The following is a 26,769-nucleotide window of genomic DNA, read 5'->3' as shown; positions in this document are numbered from 1 at the left end:
AGGCCTCCATCCTGGGCTCAACATGCTTCCCTCCTGCCCCCTCCTTCCCCCCGGGGGAGCTCCCGCACCCTGGTGCTGCCCGCTGAGCGGCTTGCAGATGGCCTGCCCGGGCCCGAGCTGTATCGGGTGGAGCTCACCCTCGACCACGCTGGGCCCCACGCCGAGAAGAGGGCAGCCCACGCCGTGGCAAACACTTTGTGTGACTACTCGGCCTGAGCACCCCCCAGCCCCGCACTGGGCCGGAAGTTAACCCGAGTGAGGTGCAGTGGCCTTCCCTCAGCGTCACTGGGTGTAAGATAAACCGGCCTTGGGGCGAAGCTGTGGCAGAGCTGGTGTTCTGCGCGGCCCTGCTTGCGCGGGGGTGGGGGTGGGGGTGGGGCTCCATGCAGAGGCGAGTCCCCCGCCCCCGCTGCAGCTGCAGGCGGCACCTCCAACGTGAAGTAGGACACAGGGTGCTTTGTGGGCCGTTTCCCTCCGTCCAGTCAAGGAGCCACACATTCTAGTTGATGTTACATTGTCGGCCTGGAGGTCCCAGCCTTGATTTCTGGAAGCTGTGGGTGGCAGCCCACCACCCACCTTTCCACACTTTGTGTCTCAGACCGTCTTGGAAATAAAGTTCCTGTTGGCTGGCGGTTCTGTGTTTTCTCTGCCGCTGGCTGTGCTCGGGGGGCTCTGAGTGCGTGTCCCGACGACGCAGCTGCTCCCCTGGCCTTTCAGGAGGAGCTGCTAGAGCTGCCTCTGCCCTTCCCCTTTCCGGCGCCAGGCTGTCAGCGGCAGAGTGACGGGAGGATGGGAAGCCTGAGGTTGGGGACCCCGCTGTCTTCACGTGGTGCCGCCGTCCAGCGCCCGTGCAGTGGGGGCCGTCACGGCAGCCTGTGGTTTGTACGCACAGACGGGTGTCCACTCCAGGGTGCGTGGCTGGAGACCAGTTTTCATTGTATAATTGGGGTTGGAAGTTGGGCCTTGAAGTCACACTTGGTACCTTTCTTCATCTTAAGAATCTGCTACAATGAGAATGTAGTGTTTTTAGTGACAGGGCCAGCATCCCATTTGTTCCCTGCAACAGGCCATCCTGTCATTGCCTGGACGCTAATAGACAAGAGTGGCCATCCCCACTTGTGGCAGAGCAGGGCCTGGCCTGGGAGGGTGTTCATGGAAGGACGAGGGGCTGACCTGCCCCAGAAGCGGCCCCCTGCCCCCCAGCCTTCTCACGCTACTCAGCCCCCCCACCAGCTTTGACAGTGTGAGCTCACCAGTCAGAGTGGCCGGCCTCTGGAACGGAGCCTGGAGGGGGTGGACTCTCACCGCAGATTAGAGACGGGAAGCTGTCCCCTGACTGGAGCCTGTCTGCACGTCTGCCTGCCAGAGCCCCACTCTGGGGGCAGTGCCCGCGGGGGCCCTGGCTGTCCAAGAGAGGAAGGCCAGTAGGAAGCCCGAATCCTGCATTTCCTGCCTTGTTGGAGTGAGAACAGCACCTTTTGGTCGACGTGGGCTGGGTTTGGTAGAAAAGCTGGGTGCTCTGGCTCCAGCGGCATGTTTGTGGCCCTTCCCTGAGATGCGGGGGCAGTCTGGTCTTCCTCGGAATTGGGCTGGAATCTCGCTGGAAGGTCCTCCGGCGTGGTTGGTGGGATGCCACGGCCAGTGCCCATTCTGCCCACTCCTGGGACGTGGCACTTGGCACTGGCTGTGCAGCTGCTCTGAGAGGCGGTCCTTGGAAGAGCCTGTGGGCCCCGCCTCAGCCCTCTGTTGTCAGAGGCCAGTGTGTTACTGACTGTCTGTGTGATGGAGCAGGTTCGAGGGAAAAGGATGTTTTTTAATCAGCCAAGTTGAATGAGAACTCGCAAATCCCCTGAAGAAACTCCTCGTGGGGCGCCTGGGTGGCACAGCGGTTAAGCGTCTGCCTTCGGCTCAGGGCGTGATCCCGGCGTTATGGGATCGAGCCCCACATCAGGCTCCTCCGCTGTGAGCCTGCTTCTTCCTCTCCCACTCCCCCTGCTTGTGTTCCTTCTCTCGCATCTGTCTCTCTCTCTGTCAAATAAATAAAATCTTTAAAAAAAAAAAGAAAAGAAACTCCTCGTACAAACAGTCTCTGTTTTGCTGTCATGTCCATAGGGTTATTGCTAAAACACTCCGTTTGAGTGCACCAGTGAGAATAAGTTAACAGGCTCCCAGAGAAGGAGCTGTCTCTGCTGCTTGCTTGCTGTGATCGAAACACCAGGACCGGCACACCTTAGGTGTTGAGCAGTGGGAGAGAGCGATGCCCTCTAGGATCGCGAGAGCCCCCCCCAGGAGCAGGACCAGCACACCCACCCTGCTGTCTGCCGGTGACTGATGTGCCCCACTGAATGTTCTGGACACCTTGATGGCCACCGTGGGCATGCGTGGCCAGTAGGAAGCCCGAATCCTGCATTTCCTGCCTTGTTGGAGTGAGAACAGCTGGAAACGGCTGTATTCCAGGTCAGCAAGGGCCCTCCCGTCGCACATCTTGTCTGCTCCTTGGTTGGCTGAGTTGTTGGTAAGCCCCTGTACCACCGGCCCAGTTGTTGGGTTCTGCCCCTTTCTCTTATGGTACCCATCCGCTGGCCGTGCCCTCTCAGACACCAGCAGAGCTCCTTGGGGTGCGTGGGGGTTTCGAGTGTGAAGACTCTGCGTCCTCCCCAAGCCCCAGGGGCGGCTGAGCGGCTCTCTGGGTCATGCTGCAGGAAGATGGATTCGAAAGGGCTGGTTAGAGATGGCAGATTTCTGGGGTTGGCTTGAATGGAACAAACATCCAGGAACTACCACCATAGCTTGGTGGTCCTTACTGTTCCACGTGTTTCTCTGTTTGTCTCTGAAAGGTAGGAGAGTGCTATTTGTTGCAATTTGACACCTGTTAGGTCCTTTAGCAAGTTGTACAAGCAGGGAGTCAGCCGGTAGCTGACAGTAGACCCACACTGAGGGGCTAGAGGCCGGCCGGGGCCTGCCAGTGACAGATGGTGTCCTCAGGGCTGTCCCCTGTGGCTAGAGGGCCCCTCAGGCCTCCACCCAGGGGAATTCGGTGCAAGGTTGGGTTCAGATCGGGTGACCCAAGTGAGGTTCACACTTGGGAACCAGCCCCCCCACGTGTGTTGGGGTGAGGAAGAGGTGACAGAGTGTTGACTGGGGGCTGGGGACGGGCAGCTGCTCCCTAGCGCGGGGGTGGGGGACGTGACCCACTTCAGCTTGAGCGAGCATGAAATCCATCTGCTGTCCACTGCTTACTTCCATGAGACTGAAGGAGCTTTCTAGTAACTGCTGCTTTCCCGGGTGTTTTGAACTGGGCAGTAGGCTGTGTGCGTGCCTTTGGTCACCGTAGACCAGTGCTGTCTTCCTGGCCAGGTACTTCCTGAGTGTAGAGCAGAGGCATCTTCGTTCCTGTTTTGCGGGAGCGCTTTGGCAGTGCTGGGTTCGGGCGGTCTGACCGTGGTGTCCAGAGGAAGCTAAGGCACTGACCGGCGCAGCCAGTGGCCAAGGACACGTAAGCCATCAGGGCCTGAGGAGCTGCCATGGGTACAGCCAGTGCTGGGCCTGGTTCCCCGGTGCCGAGCAGGCGGGGGACCCACGGCACCAGACCAGCTTGTGGAGCTCGGCAGCCATGTGCCGGGGCTCTGGACTGGGGAGGCCGGCCGGGAAAGACCCAGCTGTGTGGAGGGGGATCCTGAGGCGGGAAAAGCTCTCTTCGGAAAGAAAGGCTGAGGAAGCTCCCCCATGAGAAGCTTAAATCAAACTAGGTTTAGCACAGCGATCCCGTGAGGCTTCTGGGGCCGAGCCTGTGGAGGGGAGCGTGTGGTGCTGGTGGGGCCGGCTGGGGGAGCAGCGGGCGCACTTCGGGCTGGGCTCCCCACCTGCCCAAGACCGAGGCTGCAGGGCTGCCGTCGGGGGAACACTGGCTCTGTCCGGAGAAAGAATTCTGTTTCTCCGTCTCAAAATTTTGGCATTAGGAGATTTCAGTGAAGACCCTGGTCTGTAATGAGATGATGCGAGGGACCCAGAGTTTTCAAATGATGGTGTTTATTACTAAAAGGAGCAAAATTGTTTCAAATCTCGACAAGTGTCCCTTGCTTTCAGATAGTGAAATACATAATAACGGTATGACTTAGAGTGTTACATTCATTAAGGAAAAGTATTTAATTTTTATTTTGTAAGTAACCAAGCTATTTTTCCCAGCTAAAAGATAAAATGGCGAGGTAACGTTTTTAGCCGCTTCATCAATAAGAAAAATCAAAACATAGTCAACATTCCCTTTTTGTCAATGCGCAAACGATTGCACTGTATTAAGGTTTACATGCACCAGGGAAAAAAGTGGGAAAAGAAAATGCAGATTGAGACCGGTTTCTGTTAGAATTCACAGGAAGGCATCTGTGTCAGGGTGAGTGGTCTCCTGTCTAGTGTGAGGGCGAGTGTGCACACGCCGCTCACCGGGCGGTGAGGGCTGTGGCGGCTTTGTTTCAGTCAGGCTACAGCGGGTGGTGTTTCTTTGGACGTGGTGAATGGTGCAAATAAGCAGAGTCCGGCTGTCGGGTTTCGCTCTGTGCACGGGAGGCCCCAGCAGCTCGGCGGTCAGGACCCCCGCCCACATGTGAGCCGCTGAGTGCGGGGCGTCCCGCAGCGCGGGGCCCCCCCACCACCAGCGGGCCTAGGGCTCGAAGTGCAGGCCACGCTGCTCTGGTGGTGGCAGTGACGGTGCTGAGTAGAGCAGGGCCCCCTCGGGGTCCTGGGCTGGGGCCGCGGCACAGACTCCCCACCTCCCGCGTCCAGACCCGTCTTCTCCCCGAAGCCGACCCCATGTGGAAGCCCGGCTGGGGGACCGGAGGGCAGCCCTCCTCCTGACCCCTCTCGTGCCTCTCACGGGCACGAGGTGTGGGCGCCGCTCACTGAAGAGCCCTTGGCTGCAGGGTGGGCTGCCCTGGGGGCTGACAGTGTTTAGGGAGGGAGACCTCTCAGGCGGCGGGAGTGCTGTTGGCCTCACGGTTGAACAGTGATGGAAAGCCCTTCCTCTGTGACGTGTGTCCTCACGTGGGAAGCGCTGGGGGACGGTAACTCTGATCGTAAGGGACTGGAAATCTTAAGCGTGCTGATACTTGATCCTCATCGCAGGCGTGGAATGAATCGCCGGGGCAGGTGCTGCCGGCACGGTGGAGGGGAGCAGGGGCCCAGCCAACACCCGTCCTGCCGTCCCTTGGGGCCTCCTGCCCTTCGTGGTTTTGGGCTGACACCGTCCCCATGTCACCAAGCAGTGGTGGGTCAGCCAGAGACCTGCGTGCACGTGCGGCACAGATGGGGCGGGCGGGCAGCCGGGGACGGTGTGCGCAGACGCAGCAGTGAGGTGTGTGTCTGGGACTTCAGCAGGTGGGAGTGGTGGGGGCAGACAGAAGTGAGGTAGGTATGAGGTGTGCTGCTCTCCGCCTTCCCTGCTCTGCCGTCCCCTGAAGCCCCGGGCCGGGGCCACACACCCAGAGTGCCCACGGGCTGCTCGCGGTCATGCGATCTGCCCCAGCGGGCTGCCTGCTTCCCAGAGGTTGAGGAACAAGCTGGAACAACCCATGTTTGCCCTCTTATATCTCAGGCACTTCCGTGTTGGGGTTTCATGCGGAGGCAGACTCGGAAAGCGCCCTTTGTTCCTAGCTCGTGGGCCACAGTTTTGGAGAAGCCGGGGACAGTTTTTCACTGTCTGGGCGCCACACGTGCTGGTGTCTCCTGTCGGCGGCTTTTCGAGGTGCCCAGCGTCTCCCCACCTTCTTCCGCGGGGATGCTGTTCCGCGGAGGCGTTCTGTGTCTGGCCCCCAGAGCTTTCAGACCGTAAAATACAGCGTCATCTTTCTGTTTTTGAAGGCAGGTAACTGCACTTTTTCTTGCTGCTTTTAAGGCTGAGTTAGTGACACTTCTCAGGAATAGATCTCGGGGACAGATCATTTTTCCAGTCTTTGCTTACTGACAGCGTGTGACACGTGGCCGGGCCTGGGCCGGGAACGAAACTAGCAAGACACCTTGAGTTTGCCGACAAGAGCACACTTCACCCTTATTCCTTATTTTTTGTCTGGAATCCTGGTCCTGTTGCTTCACATTAACGCTTAACTGACGTGAGCAAATCCTGTCCGAGGCAGGACACCGTGGAAACGTGAGCCATTGTCCGCTCTACTTGGTGCTGGCCGTGGATTGTAGGGCCCGGCAGCACATGTGGCTGTGGACATAGAGGCTTAAAATCTAGTAGGCACCTTTATGTGGAGTTTCTGAGACCAAAGGCAAGAAAAACCGGAAGACAAGACCCACAGGAGTTGAGGAAAGTGAGCTTCATCCAGAGTCGAGGTGGGCCCTCTCGTTAGGGGTGAGAGGTGTCTTGTGTCTGTGAAGGGGAAGGATGCACCTGACCCTGGAGGAAGGCGCTGTGGGAGTCCGAGGCGTGTCCCCCTGTGGGTGCAAGTGAGACCCGCCTCAAGCGGGGACCCCGGCACTGATTCAGGAGGGGATCAAAAAAAACGTGGCCAAAAACCCAAACTAAAAAATGCGAGGACCACCACCACTTTATTTCCTTCACTCTCCCAGGTGTTCGTCCACGTCAAGCCCCATACGTCTTGTATCTGCACTGGGTTTTCAGTAATGTCCTTTGGTTTCCAGTGGGGTGGCCGTGTAGTGGATCGTCCAGACTGGGACTCTTGAAAGGGAGGACTTTTAGGACTAGGATGTGGGGCTGCCCTGTTTGTGTTCCCTGTTGGTGTGGGCACCAAACCCGGGCCTCGAGGGGTGGCTGCGGAGACCTGACCTGTGTTCTGTCTGCTTTGCTGGGGAATCTGGGTTGGCGCAAGTGGCAAGGAGCCCGTTATCCTACAGTGTGTGTGTGTGAGTGCACAGCCCGTGCAGTCGTTTCAACAAGGACGTGAGTTTATTGGCTGGTAAATGTGGTTGTGGACTTCTGGGGAGGGTGATTTTGGCAACGGGTGTTGCACTTCTGTGGCTACCTGGAAGTTTCCTCCGGCAACGTCCTCTTCCTGTTAATTAGGCTCCTACATTGCATCCCTCCTCTGTGTCTTTGGGAATCCCATGTGCTAATGATCAGGAAGCTTAGAAGTGTGGATAATTTTTCACGTGCTTGAAATTATCCAAGCACTTTACAGGCACTGAGCAAATTTTAGAAAAGCCATGAGTAACCCGCTGTGTAAGTTTCCTCATGTTTCTGGTAAATGCAACAGGTGCTCTGTGGGCACACACGAGCTCACCTGCGGACCCCAGAGGGCACAGTGTCCTTCCCAGGTCTTTCAGGGTGAGGTGTGAGTGCAGGTTTCTCACCCCGGGGAGGGCGGCAAGAGCTGGGCATGGAGTGGTGACCTGTTTGCCCCCCTCCCCCACGGCCCCGGGCTCAGGAGCTCCAGTCACTGTTTCTCTGCCTCCAGCTTTCACAGCTAGAGCGTGGAACACAACACACTGTCAAGGGAGAAAAGGACTCTTGCAAGGCTGCTCTGGGAGTAATTAAAACGTGCCAACGCTTTGTACCATGGGGGGCCGGCCCTGATGCGCACGCCTGTCCTTCCTGACGCTCCCGCGGGGTCTGGTCTAGCTCTGCGTGCGCACCCACCAGGTACACGCAGGGGAGAAGCAGGTGAGCTGCCCTGCCCCACAGGAGGACTGGCACCTGTCGGGACCTGAGGCTCTAGGCCAGTAGGAAAAGCCAGCCAGGGGAGCAGAAGCACTCCCCCCCGGCTGAGCTGCCTGGGCCTTAATCAGTGGGGAAACCAGTGCACAGTCAGCTTCTAGAGTCTCTAAGACCCAGGATGTTGTGGTCTTGGTGGAATCCACAGGGAACTCCCTGAGCATGCAGGGAAAGGATGGGCCGTGTGGTGTCACAGCTGTGGTGTCAGCGGCCGGATGCGTCATGGGACACGCGCCCCTCGTCGCGGAACCACTACTGCTTTCAAAACGGGGCGGTCACTCACGTTTCTCTGAGCTCCTCTGGGTCAGCGTGTGCGTGTGTGTAACCTGCACGTCTGGGCCCCATTGTGTGTTGCGGTGTTCCCGGAATGCACGGAAGTGTCATCTTTACAGACAGTCACAAACAGAATCTAGGACCCACGTCCCGGCCCGGAGGACTCTGAGCTGCAAGGAGCAGTCTTTATTTAGTTCACCTCAGGTCCGCAGCAAACGCCTCGGTAGTAAGAAAGAACGGAAAGGTGATGTACAAAAAGATGTCATTTTCTGAGAAAGCAGCATTCTCAGCAATGTATTTCTTACAGATCCTCGCTCTCCTAGGTCCCCACTCCCCCAAACTAAGCCAAAAGGAGAGGAAATGGGGAGTGGATGTAGAACAGAAAAAATAAAACTGGATTTAGCTGGAACATGCTCTAATCTTGAGTTTATTTCTGGTTAAAAATATAGCAATCCAGTGCAGTGTAGTAAAGAAATCTGCTTGAAAGGCAGCAGAGAAACAGCTCAACATAAGCAAAGCGAGGCAGAGTCCGCAGCCGTGCTGTGCCCAGCACGGTGGGGGGAGCTCACGGTCAGGACCGCCCCAGGCGTGAATGCGGAGGCCTGCATATGGACGTGGCCATGCCCCACAGACACGTCCATACGCACGGGCCAGGGGTGGCTCCAGCACCCAAACATTCTGGAACCTTGTTCTTTCATTTGGATGATGGAGTGACTCTGGTAGAGAAGGCAGAACTGACTGAAACCAGGTACGTGGTGTGTGGGGTGGGGGAGGGACAGGCTAGGATTGCTCAGGGACGTTCAGGCCACTGGATTCCGCCCACATTCCTGTCCTGGGACCACACCAGTTCCGCAGCATGACCTAGGCTTCTGGAACGAGTGTGCATATCTGGGGGCGAACAAAGATGGAAAACCCGTGTGCTTAGTGACCGCGAGAGAAGATGTTGCTGAGGGCCATGTCAGTCACTGCCATGATGTGTGATGAGGCAGGGGAGCCTGGGTACACCTGCGTGCCAAGTGTAGAAATGCCACACTCGGCGCCAGCCGTGATGGCTCAGTGAACCCGCAGCCCTCTTCCCGGGGGGGGGGGGAGATGGGAACGTAAGGACTTTGCTTTCAGACTCTGTGGGGAGGGAGCCTCGCCGTGAAGGCCAAAGGGGGCAGAGGGCAGGGTGTGGCGTTTTGGGAGGAAGAAAAGAGGCGGCAGGTCCCTGCTCCCTCAAGTGCACGGCACAGATTGAACGGAGGCCCAGGCTGCTCCCGGGCGGGATGGCTCGCCCTCTCCCCCTGCCGCACGCCCGTACGCGTCACCCGCTCGCTCTTCCAGGACCCGGAGGAAAAGCAGAGGTAGCAGGCTTCCCACACTCAGCCTCACAGCGGCTGCTCCCACCTGCCGGGGACAGCCGCACGCGCAGGGTCTTCCTCCGGCTGCCTCCTTTTCCAGTCCCAGGCGGGGTGTGATGGCGGCGAGGACCGTGGCCGTTTTAGTTTTTGGCCATCGATCTGCTGGGATCCCTTTCCTTTCCACATCAAGCTGGAGGGTCGGCGTGCTGGCCTCCTTCTGCCATGCCACACAGCATCGTGTTATACAAGCAAAGAATTTTGGCTAAAATCCAAAAAACATTACCCAGAAAAAAAGGCAAACTGTGAGTAATACCCAATCATGTTCTGTGAAAAGACTCAGAAGTGGTTGTTGGGCCGTCCCGAGTTACGATCCTTCCCTTTTGTCGTGGGTTACGTCCCTTTTGTACACCAGCCGTTGTTTGTTTTTGCTGACGCGACCCCTCGTCAGATGAAAAAGTTAATAAACAAAATGGCAACTCCGATGTTGAGCAAGATCACCATGGCCACCAGGATGGGAGCCGAGCCCTGCAATGGGAGGAGGACGAGAGGTGAGCCCGTGCCTGGCCTGCCCCCCCCAACCGGGAGCTCCGAAACGGCAGCCAGGGTGGTGGCCCAAGTCCGGGAGAGGGTCCCCTTGCTTCTTGGGCTGCAGTGACTGGTCCTGGTGTTCCCTCCAGCTCTAGGTCACCTTAAGTAAACATTCTCAGCAGCTGGGACAAAATACTGTCCCTGGGATTCCCGGTATGGCCTACCCAGAACGGCCCCAGCCTTCTGCCTGAGCCCCCCCCCCCCAAAATCCGGTCATGTCCCAGCTGTCAAACAGCCTTCTCAGCAAACCCCGCCTTCCCGTCAGCTGCTCAGGCTCTGGGCCTCGTGCTGTCCCCGTGCAGCCTCAGGGTGCCTGCAGGCCTTTCCTGCCCCCGAAGCACCCGGACCCAGACTGCCCTCCCTGGGCTGTCCTTGGAGCGTCTTTGCTGAGGGGTGCGGAGGCCCCCGTGCTGCACAGTGGCACCAGCAGAGTAAACATGCACCCGCTGGAGGCCGGGCCGCTCGCTCACGCCTCTCCCCCAGGGAGCTTCTCCCAGCACCAACATAGCGCAGGAGGCCACAGAGAGAACCTCTTCCCATGTCTGCCACCCATGTCCGTCGTCCTGCTTTGTAGCATAACCGCACGTGCACCGTGCAGGCACGTGGGTACACCGCAGAGGCTGAACGTTCCCGGCTGCCGCCGCAGCGACCAGGGCTGTGAGCACAAGCTGCTCTTCCCCAGCGGCCGTTCCTAGGGCCGCGCTCCAGTGGGATCGGGGCACGGGGAGGCAGGAGCACTAAGGAACCAGCCCACCCACAAGATGTTCCCAGTGCTTTCAAGGGAGGCACCTGCCCCCAAGCAGCAGCTCCTCCCGGGGACAAGCATGGACACTGACCCTGCCTGGCTGCACTGTGGGTCCCAGAGGTGTCCGAGGCTCGGCGTGCCCTGTGGGGCAGGTATGTGGCACTCCAGCAGCGGGGACAGGCCCTCACGGGCTGATGCTGCACACTGCAGCGTGGAGCGCATGGGGGCATTAGCCTCGGGGTGGGGCTGAGAAGCTGTCTGGCCCGGGGCACAGGACATGGCTGCCCCTCCAGGTGAAGGGTCCCAGAAGGTCCCTCCGGTGAGAACCCACCCGGACCCACACAGTCCAGCCCTGGGGCCTCCATTCTGTCCTCCAAACTGCCTGCCAGGGGAGGTATGCTCACATGAGGACCTGTGAGTGAGCCCCAGTGTCCCCCACTGGCCGTGGTGACCGGGATTGCGGCCACGCCCCACGTGTCAGATCCCGAGGCAGGTGAGCCAGGAAGACTGTGTCCTCAGGCTACGTGCAAAGAACTGCAGCTCTGGTAGGGAGGGAAGACTTGGCCTGGACGGCCTTCACAAAGTTTTATCCTCTGTCCATCTTGCCCATGAGAGTGGGCGTGGTGGGAGGACCTCAGTGCCTGGCCCCCAACTAAAAGGTATGGCCTGGACAAAACAGTCCTGAGCCGGTCCCCAGCCTGATGCCCCAGTGGCTCTGGCTGGCCCTCCGTGCTCTTCTCCAGGACCCGGGACTGCCCTTGAACCCGGTGATAGCAAGGCTTCCTTACCAGAGCAGGGGTGGACCCTCCTGGGGCCGGGTGGGGGGGATGCGGGGAATGGAATCCCGCTACAGCCCCGTTTCTTTTGGGAGCTTCAAGAACCGTCCAAGTGCATTCGCTGCTAGGATCAAGCCTGGGAGTAACCCTCCCTTGGCCCTAAAGGAAGGCGGACCCCATCACCCAAGAGGCTTCCAATGGGAGGGACCCTTTTCTGGGGAAGGAACCACTGCTCCCCGTTCCCCCAAGCGCCCCTTCAGCTGGAGGCAGCAGGGCGCTGCCTGCCACCAGTGGCCAGTGAGGACTCACCGTGCTGGACTTGAGCTCGTCCCCATTCTCCTCGTCTGACTCCAGCGCCACGGGGGAGGACTTCTGGGGGGGGGAGAAAGCCAAGTCCCAGCGCAGCAGCCGGGGCTCAGCCCGGTCCCCCAGCCGCAGGCTCTCCAGCCTCTGCACCGCGGGCTCCGCGCAGGGGGCCGGCCTGATGCTGTCCTTGTTCTGGGACTTGGACCGCAGTCTCTGGGCCCCGAAGCCCCGGTCGTCGGCACGGGGATCGTCGCCCAGGCCGCGGCAGGCCGCCCCCTTGCTGTGGCGTCTCTTCTGGGGCTGGGCCTCCTGCACGTACGAGTCCATTCTCCGCAGGGGCTTCATCTCCAGCTCGTAGTTGCTCAGCTTCTCCTCCTCCAGCTCCAGCAGCTGCGCAGCCCCGCAGCCAGGGTTGCCGGCCCGGTGGTGGCAAGTCCACGAGAATGTGGGGGGCGACTCCGTCCGCCGCTCCCGCGACCTGGGGTTGCCTGGCTGCTTGTGGCCCGGGCCCCGGCAGCGGAAGTCGTCCGCAGGCTGACCGCTCCGGAGGGTGCTGCTGCGGATGCCCCTGGAGCCGCCGGCCTTCTCCTCGCCCCAGCTGTTGCGGGCATAGTCCCCTCCCCGGCCCTCCAGGAGCATCTGGATGTCCCCGCCTCGCTCCTCGTCCACCGAGACCTGCCGGGAGAAGTGGGCAACCTTGTTCCGTGAGGCAGGGGCCGGGGGTGGGGTGGCCGTGGGGCTGGCGGGGAAGCTCTGCAGGGGGCTGTCGTCGGGGGTCAGGTCCGAGGGGGTGGTGCCTTTGCGGTACAGCTCGGGGCTCTCCTGCTGCAGGGGCGTCCCCGTGGAGGCCACCTCGATGTCACTGCTGGAAATCGGGTGCTTCGGCCGCTGGTACTCGAGCCCTTTATGGAGGGGCAGGAAGCACACAGAGGTTGGGTTACTCAGACCCTCTGTGTCTCTTGAGGCCTGATCTGACCAGAGGACCGCAGGAGACCAGGATTGGGCCTGGGCGGTGTGGGGCAGCGGCCGGAGCTAGGACACTCGCCGTTCACCAGTGGGGTGTGGGCACGGTGGTTCCCAGAGCCCTTTCGTACCACCCCAAGCCCACCAGCCAGGGGCACGTTGAGGGTGACCAGGTCCCGAGGGGCAACGGTGGACAGATAGACACCCCCCCCCCCCCCCCCCCCCGCCACACAAGAGACCCAGGGCTCAGCATGCGAACACGTGGGCTGGCCTGCTCCATGCTCTCAGGTCCCCTATCCCCCACGCCGGGTCCCTCCTAAAGTTGGAAAGAAGCCTTTTGTGTTAGGTGGCCTGCTACAGGGTCTGAGGGCCTCCCTGGGTGCAGTGTGTGAGAACAGGAGTGGTCTCCCCTCTCCACTTCTCTGCTGAGCCTCTGAGCTGGGGCTGGAAGGGCTGCAGGAGATGTGGCCCCCACGGTCTGGCAGGGGCTGGACCCAGCTCTCTGTTCATGGAGGAGAAATGTGCCACGTTATTGCCCCTGGGGATTTTGAGAGGGAGCAGCACAAGGCCGAACTTCAGACACCGGCTTAGTCGTCATGGCTACTCCACAGAAGGGTGTCTGAGAGAGGCCCATGGGATCCTGGGGTAGGGACCTCAGACCTGTGAGTGCTGGGCTGAGTGACCAGTCAGCCCCCTCCACCTGCCAAGTCCATACACACCCCATCTGGCACGTGAGGGCCCGGGGGCTGGGGTGGCAGTGCACCCCTGCAAGCACAGAGGGTCTGAAGCAGCTGCCCTGAGAGCTGGCCCCCTCATGGGGGTCCCTAGCGTGCCCTACCACAGGAGGCCAGGGATCACACCCCTGCCCTGCTTGTGCCTGGGATGACCTCGGGGCCAGGGGAGCTCGGGCACCACGCCCCATGGGAAGGCCAGGAAGCTGCTGGTCAGCTACACTGTGGACTCCGTACACAGGAGGGAGGCCCCACGCCCTCCTGTTTGGCCCCAGCACCTCGACTGCCGGTGCCAACAGCCGGGAGCTGATGCTCAGCTAAGATTAGTTCCAGAGCACAAGCCATTCCTGGCAGCATCACTGTCCAAACCAGGATCGATGGGGTAGCGTCACAGCTGGACTCCCAACACCTGTGTCCCGTCTTGGGTCCTCCTGCCTCCCGGAAGCAGGCCTGGCCTCTCTGGGCTGCCCGCAAGGCCGGAACCCCTCCCAGGGAGGCCTAGAGCCATGGGCTCCAGGACAGCTTTGGGTGGTCTGGGAAGAATGGCTTCTCCCTCCTGGGTCCTAACCAGAATGGAGGAAGCTCCGGGGGCAGGGGAGGGGGCAGCGGGCAGCTAGTCCAGCCTGAGGGTGGGCTCTCCAGTGTCTGGTCATCGCTAAACCCTGCTCCGGGCTTCCTTCTGGCCCCGAGCTGTATCAGGGCTCACGGGCTAGACACAGCTGGACCCTGGTTGTGGTGCAGTGGCTTGTAGCTCCTGCTGGAGGCCAGGGCGGGAGCTCCTCCCCGTGTGAGAGCTGAGCTGTCCCCCACTGCTGGCCCCCATGTGTCCCAGGCCCCGGTTCACACAGTGTAAACACTGAAGCCCTGTTTCCTCAGTGAGCTCGATAGCCCCCAGACTGGACAGAGTGTTTCCAGAAGAAAGCTCCAGAACCACAGAGCGGTAAGGGTGNGGGGGGGGGTGCGTGGATAGTGCCCCTCTGTGGAGAGCAGGAGTGGTGCACAGACAGAGCGCACGGGGCGGGGGGTGGGGAGCCGCTGCAGCCTTGCACCCCAAAGTGCATGTCTGAGGGAGGCATGTGCCACGGCCCCGCACGCAGACGCCCCTGCTGGGAGGCACACTCACCGTTTTCCCGGTGCTGGAAGGAAGGCGAGAACTCTTTGGCAGTGATCCTGGCGATGCGTGCCTCCTCCTGGGCCTTCTGTGCTGCGGTGAGGGCGGCCTCAGCCTTGGCCCGGGAGTGGGAGGTCCTGGCAGGGGGAGGCAGGGAGGGCGGTCAGGGCTCTAGAAGCAAGGTGGACGGCCAATGGCTTCCGGACCCCGTGCATTCATTCATCCAGCCAACAAACCACGCCCCAAAGAGCGGGCCTCAGTGCTTGCCCGTGCCTCCGGGCCCAGGGCGCACCCCAGCGAGGGCAGGACCTGGCCTAGGACGGATGTCTGCGCCCACAGGAGGGCTCAGCCCGGTCCAGCAGCAGGTCCTGCTGAAGGAGCCTCCGTCCTGCCTGGTGTCGTGTCCGCACGCTAGAGGACAAAACGCACAGCCAGCTCATCTCTGAGCCTTCAGACACAAGCAGGAGCCTGGTCCATGCCGGCCTGCCCAGGCAGGGAGTTGGGGTACCCAGCCACACCTGTGGGGTGAGCAACGGGCTGGCCCGGCTCTGGAGCGGGAACGGGGCAGGCTCTCAGAAGGTCCAAGGGCGTAAGGAACAAAACGCACCTTCCCTGGGAGCAGGCTTGACTCCAGGCCCAGGGTGGCCAGCGGCTGCCAGGGCTGAACCCCGTGTCGGAGCCGGACCTGCCTCCCAGGCCAGCGCCAGCCCAGCAGCCACCGGGGCAGCCTCCGAACGCCTCTGCCCCATGGCACCTGTGGGGCTCCGGGAAAGGAAGCTGGGGTGCACAGGGGCTGACCTGCGGCTGGCCTGTGGCCACCCGACCCTCTTGGCTATCCCGTCACTCCCCTGCAGACGTGTGCAGGGGACCAGCACAGAGCTTGAGAGATTTCTCCAAGTCAGCATGAAACGTGGTCTCCAGACGCTGAGAGAAGTCACGTCCGCGTACCACGGGCTCTGTCCAGGGAGGACGCCCAGCTCCCCTCGGCTCCTAACTGGGGGTGACTGCCACGTGGAGCACAGGCATGGCCCTGCCCTGTAGGACCTGTGTGGCCTGGGGAGGTGCTTCTCTGGGACTCAGTTTACCCCCTTGGTCCCACGGACTCTGGCAGCACCGCCCTCGTGTGTGGGGCCTAACATTCCTAAGCTCAGGCCTGACATGGGAGACTCTTACACACACACACACACACACACTCCCGACAGCCCCACCCCGAGAATGCCACACCCCAGCGAGGACGCTGCCTTGCACCTGCCCGCAGGACGACCCCGTGGTGTCTCCATGCGGAAGCCCACACGAGACCCACCTCCTATGCTGACGGGGTGCCCGAGGCAGGATGAGCCCGGGGGTCTGTGCCCCTCCCCAGCCTGGTGTCCTGGCTCCAGGGCACTGCATCCCAACCCTGGAGACACCAATAAGCTGTGGCTCGTCCCTGAGAGGGGCAGCCTGTCACCAATGACAGATCACTTGATAAATGGTCAGTGCTTCCTGAGGACCCCTCCCCGCGGGGCTGCTGGAGCCCTGGAGGAGCCACTTCCGCCCCACCCTGCCCAGCCTCCAGGCTGCAGCCCCGCCCCTGACACTCTGCTCCACGTGCTCTGCACCGCGTCCTGCCCCAGCCTCACCACAGCCTTCACCAGACCGTGGTGCCCTGCAGCTAAGACACGCGTCCTGAACACAGTGGACAGACGAGGCCCAGCTGGACGGCCTGGCCCCAGGGAGGGGTGCTCTTGACGACGGTGCATTCTTGACATGCACCCAGACCAGCACAGCGGCTGAGCTTGGCTCTGGGGAAATGATACAGACTTCCCCAGAATGTTCCATGAGTTGGTTTGGTTTGCCCTAATGACTGTTACCAAGCTGTGGTGCACGTGCCATAGAGTTCACCCATTTAAGGTCTACAATGCAGTGGTTTTTGGGGTCTTCATGGCATGCACTCACACTGCACCCCTTTAAGAATGCCTTCAGCACCCCAAGACCCCACGCCCTTTATCCCCAGTGACCCCCTCGCCCGGCCCCTCCCCACAGCCCTCTCCGTCAGGGGGTCTGCTCTGACTCTCCTGCCCAGCTGGTTCTCTTGTGACTCACGTTTTTAACTGCAGCTCATCTAACGAATTAAAAGGGTACCGTTGGGGCACCAAGCACATTCACCAGACTGTGCAGGAAGTATTTCCGTCTGGTTCCAGGATGTTTCCATCCCCCAGAAGGAAGCCCGTCCCCATGAGCAGTCCCTCCCCACTCCCACCTTGCCCCCGCTTGGGGGCTTCTCCTTGACCATTTGGCGTTGACAAAGCACCCGCCATGGTCACGGGGCCCGACTGCACATGGCTGTTGCGTGCAACACTGGTGCCCCTACATCCGGGGATCTGAGCGGGCGATGCGTGTGTCTGCCGGGGATCTGAGCAGGCAATGACCACCCTAGCCTCTTGGACACCTCCGTGCACTGTGTCTGGGAAGGGCCCGTTCCAGGCGCACAGTGCGCTCCTGTCCATGCTGGTGCGGGCTGCAGACCCAGCCATGGAGGTCAGGTGAGGGAACACAGGGGCTCCCAAGCCCGGTGGGAGGCACCGCGAGGTCGAGAAATGCCCGCAGACAGACGCCCAGGCCTCTTGGTGTGAGCAGTCCCGCGGGCCATCACAGCACTCACAGGGCCCGCACCCCAGTGCCTTCCAGTAAGCAGCTGCCCTGTGGACTTGTTCGCGAGCAGACCAGACGGAGAGCAGCGGAGCTGAGCAGGGGCACACACGCTGTGCCGGAGGCCTTGAGCTCTCTGGAGGCCAGGCCCAGCAGGGGAACGTCATGGGTGCCATTCAGGGGCACACGTCCGACACAAACCTGGGGCTCAGGAGAGGGACGGCCAGGCTCTGGACCTGGAAGAACCTTGTCAGCCTCACAGGGGCCTCAGGCTTCCCGGGAAGACCCTCGATGCTGTCTGCTGGGGTCACGCAAAGTGAGTTCAGGGGAAACGACCCAAAGACCAGCATCGAGGGTCTGGGACAGGGCCCGGGGCTCTTACGCTGTGGTCCTTCCTCCAAGTTGAACTTGGATGGCGTAGGGCAGGCAACACCCCTACCCAGATCCCTCCCCGAGATCATGGGAGCGTCCTCGGCTGCCTGATCACGACAGGTCTCCCCGTTCCCAGCAGCGTTGCCAACCAGGTGAATGTGGGTGGACATGGAGCCCAAACAGCTCTGGACCAAGAGACAGGACAGCTCACCCCCCAAGATGGGTGGCAGAGCGTGGCCACTGGAGGAAATGCCGCGGGGTAATGGGCACCTACAGACGGCCGGTGAGGAGGAGTGCTGAGAGCTTTCGGGGCCACAGCCAAGTGCGCACGCGCTGTTGGACGAGGTTGCTCACGGGTCGGAGGTCAGAAGAGCAGTGAGACATTGTGTCGGTGGAAGAAAGCAGCGATCTTGAGGGCTCCTCATTCGGAGGAACGTGCCTGCGCGTGTGTCATACGAGCGCCCACCTCGCGGGACTGTGCTTCAGTCCAAGTGTCGGGCTAGCAGGGCATGGTGTGGCAGCATCTGCACACGTGCCACGACGGCATGCGTGTCAGCATGTGGGTGCCACCCCTTCAGGTCCTCCGTCCCCACTGGACACGTGGCTTAGCCACGGCAGCCTCTCCCACGGAGGAGCTCCTCTAACAGCCTCCCTTCTGTTTCTGTCCCAAACCCTGTAAACAAAGTGACCAGGCTCCCCACCCCCACCTTCTCCGGTGACACAGGGCTGCTGCCAGGGAGGGTCCGTGGGACCCCACATCTTCGGGCAGCGGCTGCACGGCGCTGGTGTGGCCTGGGCCCAGACGGACGGCGAGAGCCTGGTCACTACCATCACGCTGTCCCGTGGGCTCCCGGCCTCGAGCCTAGAGGCTCTGCTGCTGTCCTGCAGCCCACACAGTGGGCTCCGGCCCCACCGTCCCACAGGGGACCCTCCCGCGCGGGGCACGCTCCCAGAGAGCAGGGTGTGCCCACCCCTGGAGGGGCCGCTGTTTGCTTTCCACATCTTCGCTTAGTAAAAATACCACAAACGTTAATTCACCAACATCGTCCGTGTATTTACATACATACGTTCACACATAGAGAATATGCTGTGCCAGCCTTAAAATAAAATTGAATCAAGAAGAGTGCATTTAATAGAGACAACCTCCCAGCGCGTCACCAGGGCTGACGCTGAATGAGACTCGGGGCTGGGCCTGCAGTCGAGCTCTCCGTATGAGCAGTGGGGGCCTCAGCCTGCCACCCCCCACAACCAGCGCGGGGACCCAGAGGGCCGGCGGGGAGGAAGCGGTGCCCCCACCCCCTGCTGCGCCGGGCTCCCTCCCCCACGGAGACCTGCAGGACGCAGATGCACCACCTTGGGCAGCAGAGGCCCGTGACAGGATGGAGGGTGACCGGCCCATGTCCGCCCCCCACCCAGTTCCACCCTTGGCACCTGAACTGGACCGGTTGCCCCCATCCTTCTGGAACCCAGGGCTGTGACCACCTTGGGAAATAGGGTCTTTGCGAGGTGTGGCACCACCAGAAATGCCGGCTGTCCCAGAAATCTGCATTCCCAGTGCTCCCAGGTGATGCTACCAGTGGTCCTGGGACCTTGCTCTGAGACCCACTGTACCAAACGCCAGAGACCCGAGACTCCGCCGCTGGCCTCGACCTGCTCCCACCCCGCACCCCCCCCCCGCCGGGCGTGCAGCTGTTCTGCATGCAGCCCTTCCTCCTGGACAGGCCCCACCTTCCGTCCACTCTGCACCTGATGCAGGCCCCACAGCCAACCAGCAGCCCACTCCCACACCCTGGATTGAGAGCATCCTGCCAGCGCCAGCCCTGACCCAGACAAGTGGGGGCATGTGACCCGGGATGGGGTCCCCAGCTCTCGGGTCTCCAGCTTGGCCGGACCCTCCCCACTCAATTCAGAATGTGATTGTCTTCACAGTCCAGTGTTCCTTGTTACTCCTTGAGGGCCAGGCCCCCATAGGATGTTGCTGCGGAGCACCCTGCTGTCACCAGTGCTGGTAACTGAGGGGCTCAAGTGGGCCTCGGTGGGGGGCGACGGGTGCCGGGGGGAGGTTCGTGCTGGGTGCACAGAGCTGGGCCAAGGGGGCTCGTGCCAGAGGGGCTCCCCGCTCACCAGCCCTTGACCCGTTCCCTCCTGGCAGACGCCCTGGTCAGGAGTCTTACACATTGCAACAGGACACATGCCTCGTGGTCCAGAGCGCTCATTTTCACCGCCCACTCCTTCTCCCACCACACATCATGCAGTTCACCCTTTTACAACGTGGGGCCTTTTAGCACATTCACAGAGCTGCGCGGCCATCACCTCGAATTCTCGACCATCTCCATCTCCTCCCAAAGCCCCCCATCCCCATCAGCAGTCACCCCCACCCGCCAGTCCCTCCCAGGCCCCTGGCATCGGCCCTCTGCCTTCTGACTTCCGACTCTGGCCCCTGCCCATGAGCGGGGTCCTGCGACACGCGACACCAGCACCCATGTCAAGTTTCACCACACTGGGCCGTGTGCCCGTGCTTTCTGGGCCAAACATGCTCCCCCAGCCTGACATGGGTTTCGGGGTCCGCTGCCCGGGCGGGGTAGCCCCTGGTGCATGAGACACCTTCACCCTAACCGGGTTTGTGGGGCCATGTCCCTCGTACAGCCCGGTGGCACCAGACCCATCTGTCCCCTCCCCCCACGTGGGGCCCAGGGAAGGATAGGCACGTGTGGGGCAGAACCTGGAAGAAAGGCTGACACCTCAAAGCCAGAGTTCAGGGATAAGCAAACGCGGTATGATTATCTCACATTAATGCAAAATCCTTCCTCCCCAGCCAGCGTGCTGGCGCCGTGAACCATTTCTGTGAACCCGCAGGAGACCGGCGGATCCCCATAACCACTCAACTAATGGACGTGCTCGAGGCCGTCCTGTGAGAGCCGTGCTCGCTCTACAAAAAGTCCTGTTCCCGCACCTTCCCCCAGCATTCCCGTCCAAGCCAGGGTGGCACTCGGGGTCCCCCTGCGTGTGCTGGCTGCCCCATCACCACCCCGGCTCTGGGCTTGTGGCCGCCGGTGCACTCAGGCCCCCCGCCATTGGTGTGGCACTGCACAGAGAGGAGAGGGCACGCTGGGCCTGGCAGCAGACGCCAGGGCACGGACAATGGGGGTGTCTGCGTTTTTAAAGAGGGGGCCTGACGTTGCGGGAACAGGCATGTAGTTCCACGGGCTGCGCGGTCCGTCACTGGCCTGCCAGGTGCCCCTGGCTCGAGGTCTTGCCCCCATCCCACTTGCAACTGTGTCCCTGGCCCTGGAGGACAGTGACGGCGGTGGGAACAGGCGGGCTGTGGCATGGAGGCTCTCACTGGCACAGGGAACGAAGGGGCGCACCCAGTGAGGCACCCGGGGCAGTGGGGTCCGCTCTCAGACCCCGTGTGGCAAAGCCGTGCTCTGGCAGCCACTGAGAGGCACAGCGGACTCTCCTGCCCAGCGGAGACATGCAGCTTTTGTCTTTCCTGGGCCTGGGAGGCTCTCAGCCCCACCGAGGGTGTGTGCATACGCTAGGGGCTGAGCTGCGTCCCCAGGAGACGTGCTGGGCCCTAACCCATCCGGAAGGACGTGATGGAGGGAAGACGTGGTCGTCAGGTCACAGACACATGCCCGGAGAGTGGCCTCAGGAGGAGCCGGCCTGCCCACACCGCCGCTCAGACGTCCAGCCCCCAGGACCTGAGGCGAAAGGCTCCGTTAAGCTGCCCCCACCGGCAGTGCTGGGGGACACAGCCCGAGCCGACAGCACGTGTGTGGTTTCTTTCCAGACACAGCCCCTCACTCGCACCATCTCTTCTTCATTGGCCATCACCGATCCCCGAGTCACCCTTGGGCCTGTAGTTTGAGCCAGTCCCACTGGCCTGGGGGCTCAGGGACGCTGAGACCAAACTGAACTCTGAGAGCCAAGGAAGAGAGTCTTTCTGCCATCCAAGCAAGCCGGGCCCTGACCGCTGTATGCAGGACAGGGCAAGGGCCCAGTCCGAAGCCAGCTGCCCCTGCGGCCGGCCAGGACAGCCCTGCCACCCCACGCTCTGTGTGCACCATCCAGCCCTGGAGGATGCAACCCGTCTCTCCTGGACCCGACTCCCCATGCCCTGCTGTCCAGCACCCGTCCACGGACAGAACAGGTGTTCCCGTCACAGAGGAAACGGTGACCCAGAGGAGGCAGAGCCAGCTTCCAACCCCCGATCTGACCACTGCCAGCCTGCTCTGCGCCCACGAGGTGCCATCCTGCAGCCCGGGTGTGCCCAGGGCCTCCTGAGCAGGACCACCTGCCAGTGTCCCGCCCTCCCTGCCCCTCCAGAGCCACGGTGGTAAACGGAGGCCGCGGCTTCTGCAAACCCGTGTGACTTCCTCACCAGGAGTTCGCTGCTCTGATAAACTAAGTGGGGGGGGGGACCCTGGCTGGGCTGGGAGGGAGCAGGGTCAGGGCTGGTGCAGGGGAGGGGAGGGAAGGGAGAAGCTGGCAGGGACCTGGGACACGCTTGAGAGTTTTCAGGTGAGAAAGCAGCCACAGTACCACCCGGGAGCTGGTCAGAAACGCAGGTTCTCAGGCCCCACCAACCTGCAGAATCACAGAAACCCAGCTCAGAACAGGCCAGGCTGAGCCTCCAGTGTGCCGCTCCTCCGACCAGGACTCAGCCTTCGTCCTTCAGGGGCTCCAGGCTGGTGGTGCCCTGGGGGGAGACCAGAGACCAGCCCAGAGCACCTTGAAGGAGCAGTTCCAAGCCTGGGCACGAGGGCTTGTCCCTCTGCCTTCCCACATACGTGGGCCGGTCACCAGGCCCCCGTGGACCCCAGCCTCCCTGCTGGGGAATGGAGACCCCACAGGCCATGCTGCCGGCACCAGCCCAGCACGCAGGAGGCCCGGGAGGAGCCCCAAGGTGGCTTCTCGCCGCCCCGATCTCCAGCCCCGTCCATCGTGGTGAAGGGCCTGTGGCTGTGCCAGCCCTGGTCCCTCCCCCGGGCCCCGAGCTGAGGGAGCAGACCCCTGGCAGGCCCGCGGAACTCTAGGGACAGAGCGGACCCTACTACCAGGGGTCAGGCTCACCCAAGGGGCGGGCAGAGTGGGGATGTCAGAAAGACCTGCCCTGGTCAGAGCAGACAGGGAGGCCCTGGTGATCCTGGGGTGGAGTCTGGGGGTCCATCCTCCCATTTGCAACTGGAATGTCCCTTCTCGGCAGAACCCCGAGGCTGCTTTATCCCAGGAAGCACGTGGGCAACCGTGCTGAGGGCAGCCCTCAGGCCCCAGGCTGCTCCCACAGCCGCTCCAGAGCCGACGGCACCGAGCAATCTCTGTGCTCCCTCCCGGGCCTCTGGCCACAGCCCACGAGCCCTGTGTGTGTGTTCAGTGGCCCCGGCAGCCGTCAGTCAGCTGACAAGCTCAGAGTCGTGAGCTGATGTTGGGGCCGCCGTGCGTGTGCGCATCAGGAGAAGCACATGGGGAGCCCCGGCCAAGCTCCGCAGACTGCACATGCGCCCTTCTGGAGGGACCACTCGCCCCACCTGTGTGCCTGCCCCCAGCAAGGGACAGGCCAGCTGGAGGACGAGCTGCCTGAGGCCCCAGGACCTGCAGCACAACGTCCCCTGGGGGCCCACAGAAATGCAGACACTCAGGCCCACCAGGCCCCGCCAAGTCAGGGGTCCCCCTGCACCTCGGCCCCGATGAGGCTACCCGGGGGGCATGGGAGGAGCCAGCGGCGGTGGGCCCTGAAGCTTCTGAGGCTGGGGGGCTTCTCAGAATACAAAATGCCTACGAGGATGTGTGGTCAAGGCCCTGCCAGCCGAGCCTCATCCGTGCCTGGGACCCGCCTCTGGGGCAGGGGTGCAGTGCATGCCTTGGGAGGAATGTGCGGGGGCCCAGGCTGGGCAGAAGGGTGGGGGTGCTCATGCATGTGGTGGCCGTGGCGGTAACCAACACCCGGGATGGAGATAAGCCATCAGGTGAATTCCAAAGTCACTCCTTCCCCGGGGGGTCAGGGACTGCCGTGGGTAGGTCCCGTCCCACATTTCTTCAGGTCGGCCAGGTGCTCTGTCCAGGCGGGGCTGCCAAACACTGCTGGGGGGACATTCCCACAGGCTTGGGGCTCTTTGGAGAGCTGGGTGTGTGACCCAGGGCCCCCGGCATGCACCCCACGGGACACGTCACCACTGGCTGTGTCGTCACGCCCTGTGGACAGCCGGCCGTGAAGCCCGGCGGGCAGGCTGGAGGTGTCAAGCGTGTCCTCAGCTCCGAACCTGCCCTTCCCGCCCCCGCCAGGCCCAAGAACATCACACTGTAGTGCCAGCGGCTCAGCCAGCGGCTGTTGGTCACGGAGTGCCCCGCGTCCACCCTCAAGGTGCACCCGCGGACGTGACGGTGGAACCCCCCGCATCTGCACACAGCGATCCACCATGTGCTCACGTGGGTGACGGGCGGCGTGCCCAGCTCACCGTGACAGGTGGGGATGCCGAGACCAGAGACGGGAAAGGCCTCAGCTTTAAGTCATGAGCACCACCACAGTGTCAGACCTGTACAGGTGTTGGGGGCACCGGAGAGATAAAGGCCCAGCCCCTGCCCTCGGGAGGCTCACAGGGCCAGACGGGCCTTCACCACAACGCCTCTGGTTCTAACAGGTGCTGAGCGTGCACGCCCAGGGGCTAGCACCAGCTCAGGGAGGGCTTCCTGGAGGAGGGGGACAGTGAGCTGGGATTTGAAGGACAAGTAGGGGAGTGGTAAAGGTGAGTGGGGGAGACTAGATGAGGCATGTGGAGGTCCTGGGTGGGAAGGGAGGCCATGGAGCCCCCAAGGACTTGAGCAGAGAAAGGGGCTGGGGCAGCCGCTGGAACCCCTTGTTCCTCCCGAGACCAGCGAGAGGCCTCTGGAGGCTCGCGAGCAGGGTGGGCCCAGGCCCCAGGAGCATGTAGAGAGGGCCCTCAGCGGGGGTGGGAGGACAGGCTGGGGGGCAGAGGGGATGCGGGTGCCCACTAAAGCTACAAACCCAGACGGGCCCACATGGGGGGACGCCCTGCCTGTCCCAGCCCCCAGCGGTGGAGGCAACACCACGTGTCTGCCTGAGCCGGTCCACAGGAGCTGGCAGGGGACTGGAGGGGTTTCTAAAAACTCTTCAAGTCAGACAAGAACTCAAACAGAGCCAAACAGTATGAAAGGAAAGTCCCTTGTTGCAATGATTTCAATGGGGTTTTTACTGGAGCCAGGAAACGGGAGTGGGGGTGGGGTTTCTAAAGAGCCTGAGTCCCACCTAAGTCTCTGGAGAGCATGTGTCTTCTGGACAGAGACATCCACTGGGGTGGTCTGCAAAGCCGGAGAACATTCTAGATCAAACCACAGCAGCTGGCTTCCCCTGCCACATCTCTCCCCACCCCCATTTTTTTCCTATTAAAAATCCTCAAAGAAAAAAAAAAACCACCCAAACTAATGAAGGACATGATGCCCCGTGTGTTGGCGGGGTCGAGCAAGGCTGACTCACAAAGGCAGCCAGACACTGGTGGGGGTCACGAAGGTGCCGTCACAGAGGGACAGCCAGCTGCCAGCGCTCTGCACAGCAGCCCAGAAATGGCCTGTGCCTGACTCAGAGACCGCGCCCAGGAGGCTGGGGGCCGTGCCAGTGTCCTGGGGCGGCAGTAACAACAGACCCGTGTCCTCTCCCAGCTCTGGGACCAGAAGCCAGAAACATGGGCCGGGCTCCCCAGAGGGCCTGGCCCCCAGCGCTGGTGCCGCCATCACCTCCACACTCCTCGGCTTGCAGACACGCCACCCCGGTCTCTGCTCGGCTTCCCTGTCTCTCCCTCTCTCAGGACACTTGCCATTACATTCAGAGCTCACGTCATTTAGGATGACCTCATCTCCAGATCCTTGGTGACATCGCAGTGACCTCATTCTAAGGAAGGGCACAGTCTGAGGTTCCGCTAGACAGATCCGAGGCCCAGTGTCCCACCTGCGACAGGGCGTGAGGCCCCACCCTTCAGGACCCTCCGTCCCGGGCCAGATTCACCCCAGGAAGTAGTCCTGACCACCCTCCACCCTGCAGCCCCCCCCTCCCTAGAATCCGGTTCTAGGCCCGGGGCTGCAGCGGGAGGGGGAGGGGTGCGCCGTCCACCTGCCACTTCATCTGGGGCGGGTCAGGCCTCTGTGAGCCTCCATCTACCCCACTGTGGCGGGACTGCTCCCGCGTGTGAGGCGACACAGCACGGGCCACACGCGGTCTGCTGGTGCCCGGTAGCGGCTCTCCGTGGGTTTTATATTTTAGCAGCTTTACCGAGATTCAGTTCAGACCCTGTAACACCCTCCTGTTCGACAGGGACGAGTCAGTGGTGTTTGGTGTCCTCGGAGCTGTGCAGCGATCACCGTGAGCTAATTCTGTAACATCGCCCTTACGGGAAAGCTCGCGCCTGTCAGCGCGTGCCCGCGGCTCCCCCGCCCCCATGCCTGCACCTGCTTGTCCGCCCCGTGTTTTGGTGGCTGTGTCGAAAGTACTTCTCTCAGGCGGGAGCCGAGGATCCGAGGGCCGGGCCATGGTCTCCGCGGACAGCCCCTGCCCACTCTCTGCAGCACCCTGGCCGCCTCCCACCCGGCTCCGTGGAGCCCCTGCTGGAGGTCAAAGGAACTCTTTGCTATAAAAACAGACGGAACTCTAGAAAACCACCCTCCTGGAACAGCACAGAAGACAGAAGAGGCTCAAACGCTCGCCCCAGACACAGAAGCAGCACCCGCAGCCCTGCCCGATCACCGCAGACCACCCGCCGCCCCCACCGGGGAGAGCAGTTCTGGTGCGCTCGTCGACTAACCATGTGCTGGCAGTGGGGACTCAAAGCACGAGGGAGGTCCCACCCTGAGGAGGGGGTACGTCCGATGGTGGACGGCCAGTGTGCACAGAACCACAGAGCAGTGGGCGTCAGCAGTGGCCTGGGGCCTGGGTGGCACACAGGCTTCCCTGAACTGGAGGCGAGGAGGGGCTGGCCAGGCCACGAGTTCCAGGATGGAGGGACAGCAAGTGCAAAGGCTCGGGGGCAAGGGAGCGAGCCACAACAGCACGTCAGAACCCAGGGAGGTGAGGCGGGGAGGCAGCAGCCTCTGCCTTGTAGGGAGAGAGTGGGTAATGGCAAGAACCCTAAAGACTGCAGGTCTGGAACAGCCCCCTGTCTGGCTATTATGACTGGATATACACATCTTTAAATTTACAAAAGCAATATGAATCCTTTAAAATTTTCTCTTTCAAGTGCAGAGAATGAATGTAAATCC

The 26,769-nt window shown here is 61.8% G+C and overlaps 1 protein-coding gene and 1 long non-coding RNA gene across 3 annotated transcripts in view; one reads left to right on the top strand and one right to left on the bottom strand.

Annotated features, from left to right (window-relative positions):
- Nucleotides 1–9,673: 9,673 nt before the first annotated feature.
- The window catches only part of JPH3 (junctophilin 3), a 76,248-nt gene continuing 59,152 nt past the window's right edge, over nucleotides 9,674–26,769 (bottom strand). Inside the window, exons 3-5 of the mRNA XM_002913378.4 lie at nucleotides 14,512–14,636; nucleotides 11,698–12,596; nucleotides 9,674–9,804 (exon numbers count right to left, since the gene is read on the bottom strand). Coding sequence (XP_002913424.1) covers nucleotides 9,724–9,804; nucleotides 11,698–12,596; nucleotides 14,512–14,636 — 1,105 coding nt within the window. The 3' untranslated portion in view covers nucleotides 9,674–9,723. The remainder of the gene's footprint in view (nucleotides 9,805–11,697; nucleotides 12,597–14,511; nucleotides 14,637–26,769) is intronic.
- LOC117795115 lies at nucleotides 12,878–18,540 on the top strand. 2 transcript variants are annotated; one of them, XR_004618946.1, is made up of 2 exons: nucleotides 12,878–17,446; nucleotides 17,642–18,540. It is a non-coding gene; the product is annotated as an uncharacterized LOC117795115 (long non-coding RNA). The 2 variants fall into 2 exon arrangements; XR_004618945.1 differs by having other exon boundaries at nucleotides 17,639–18,540.

Source organism: Ailuropoda melanoleuca, chromosome 12 (genome assembly GCF_002007445.2).
Source record: "Ailuropoda melanoleuca isolate Jingjing chromosome 12, ASM200744v2, whole genome shotgun sequence".
Classification (NCBI taxonomy): domain Eukaryota; kingdom Metazoa; phylum Chordata; class Mammalia; order Carnivora; family Ursidae; genus Ailuropoda; species Ailuropoda melanoleuca.
The sequence above is the reverse complement of the archived record's forward strand: the minus strand, read 5'-3'. Positions and strand labels throughout refer to the sequence as shown.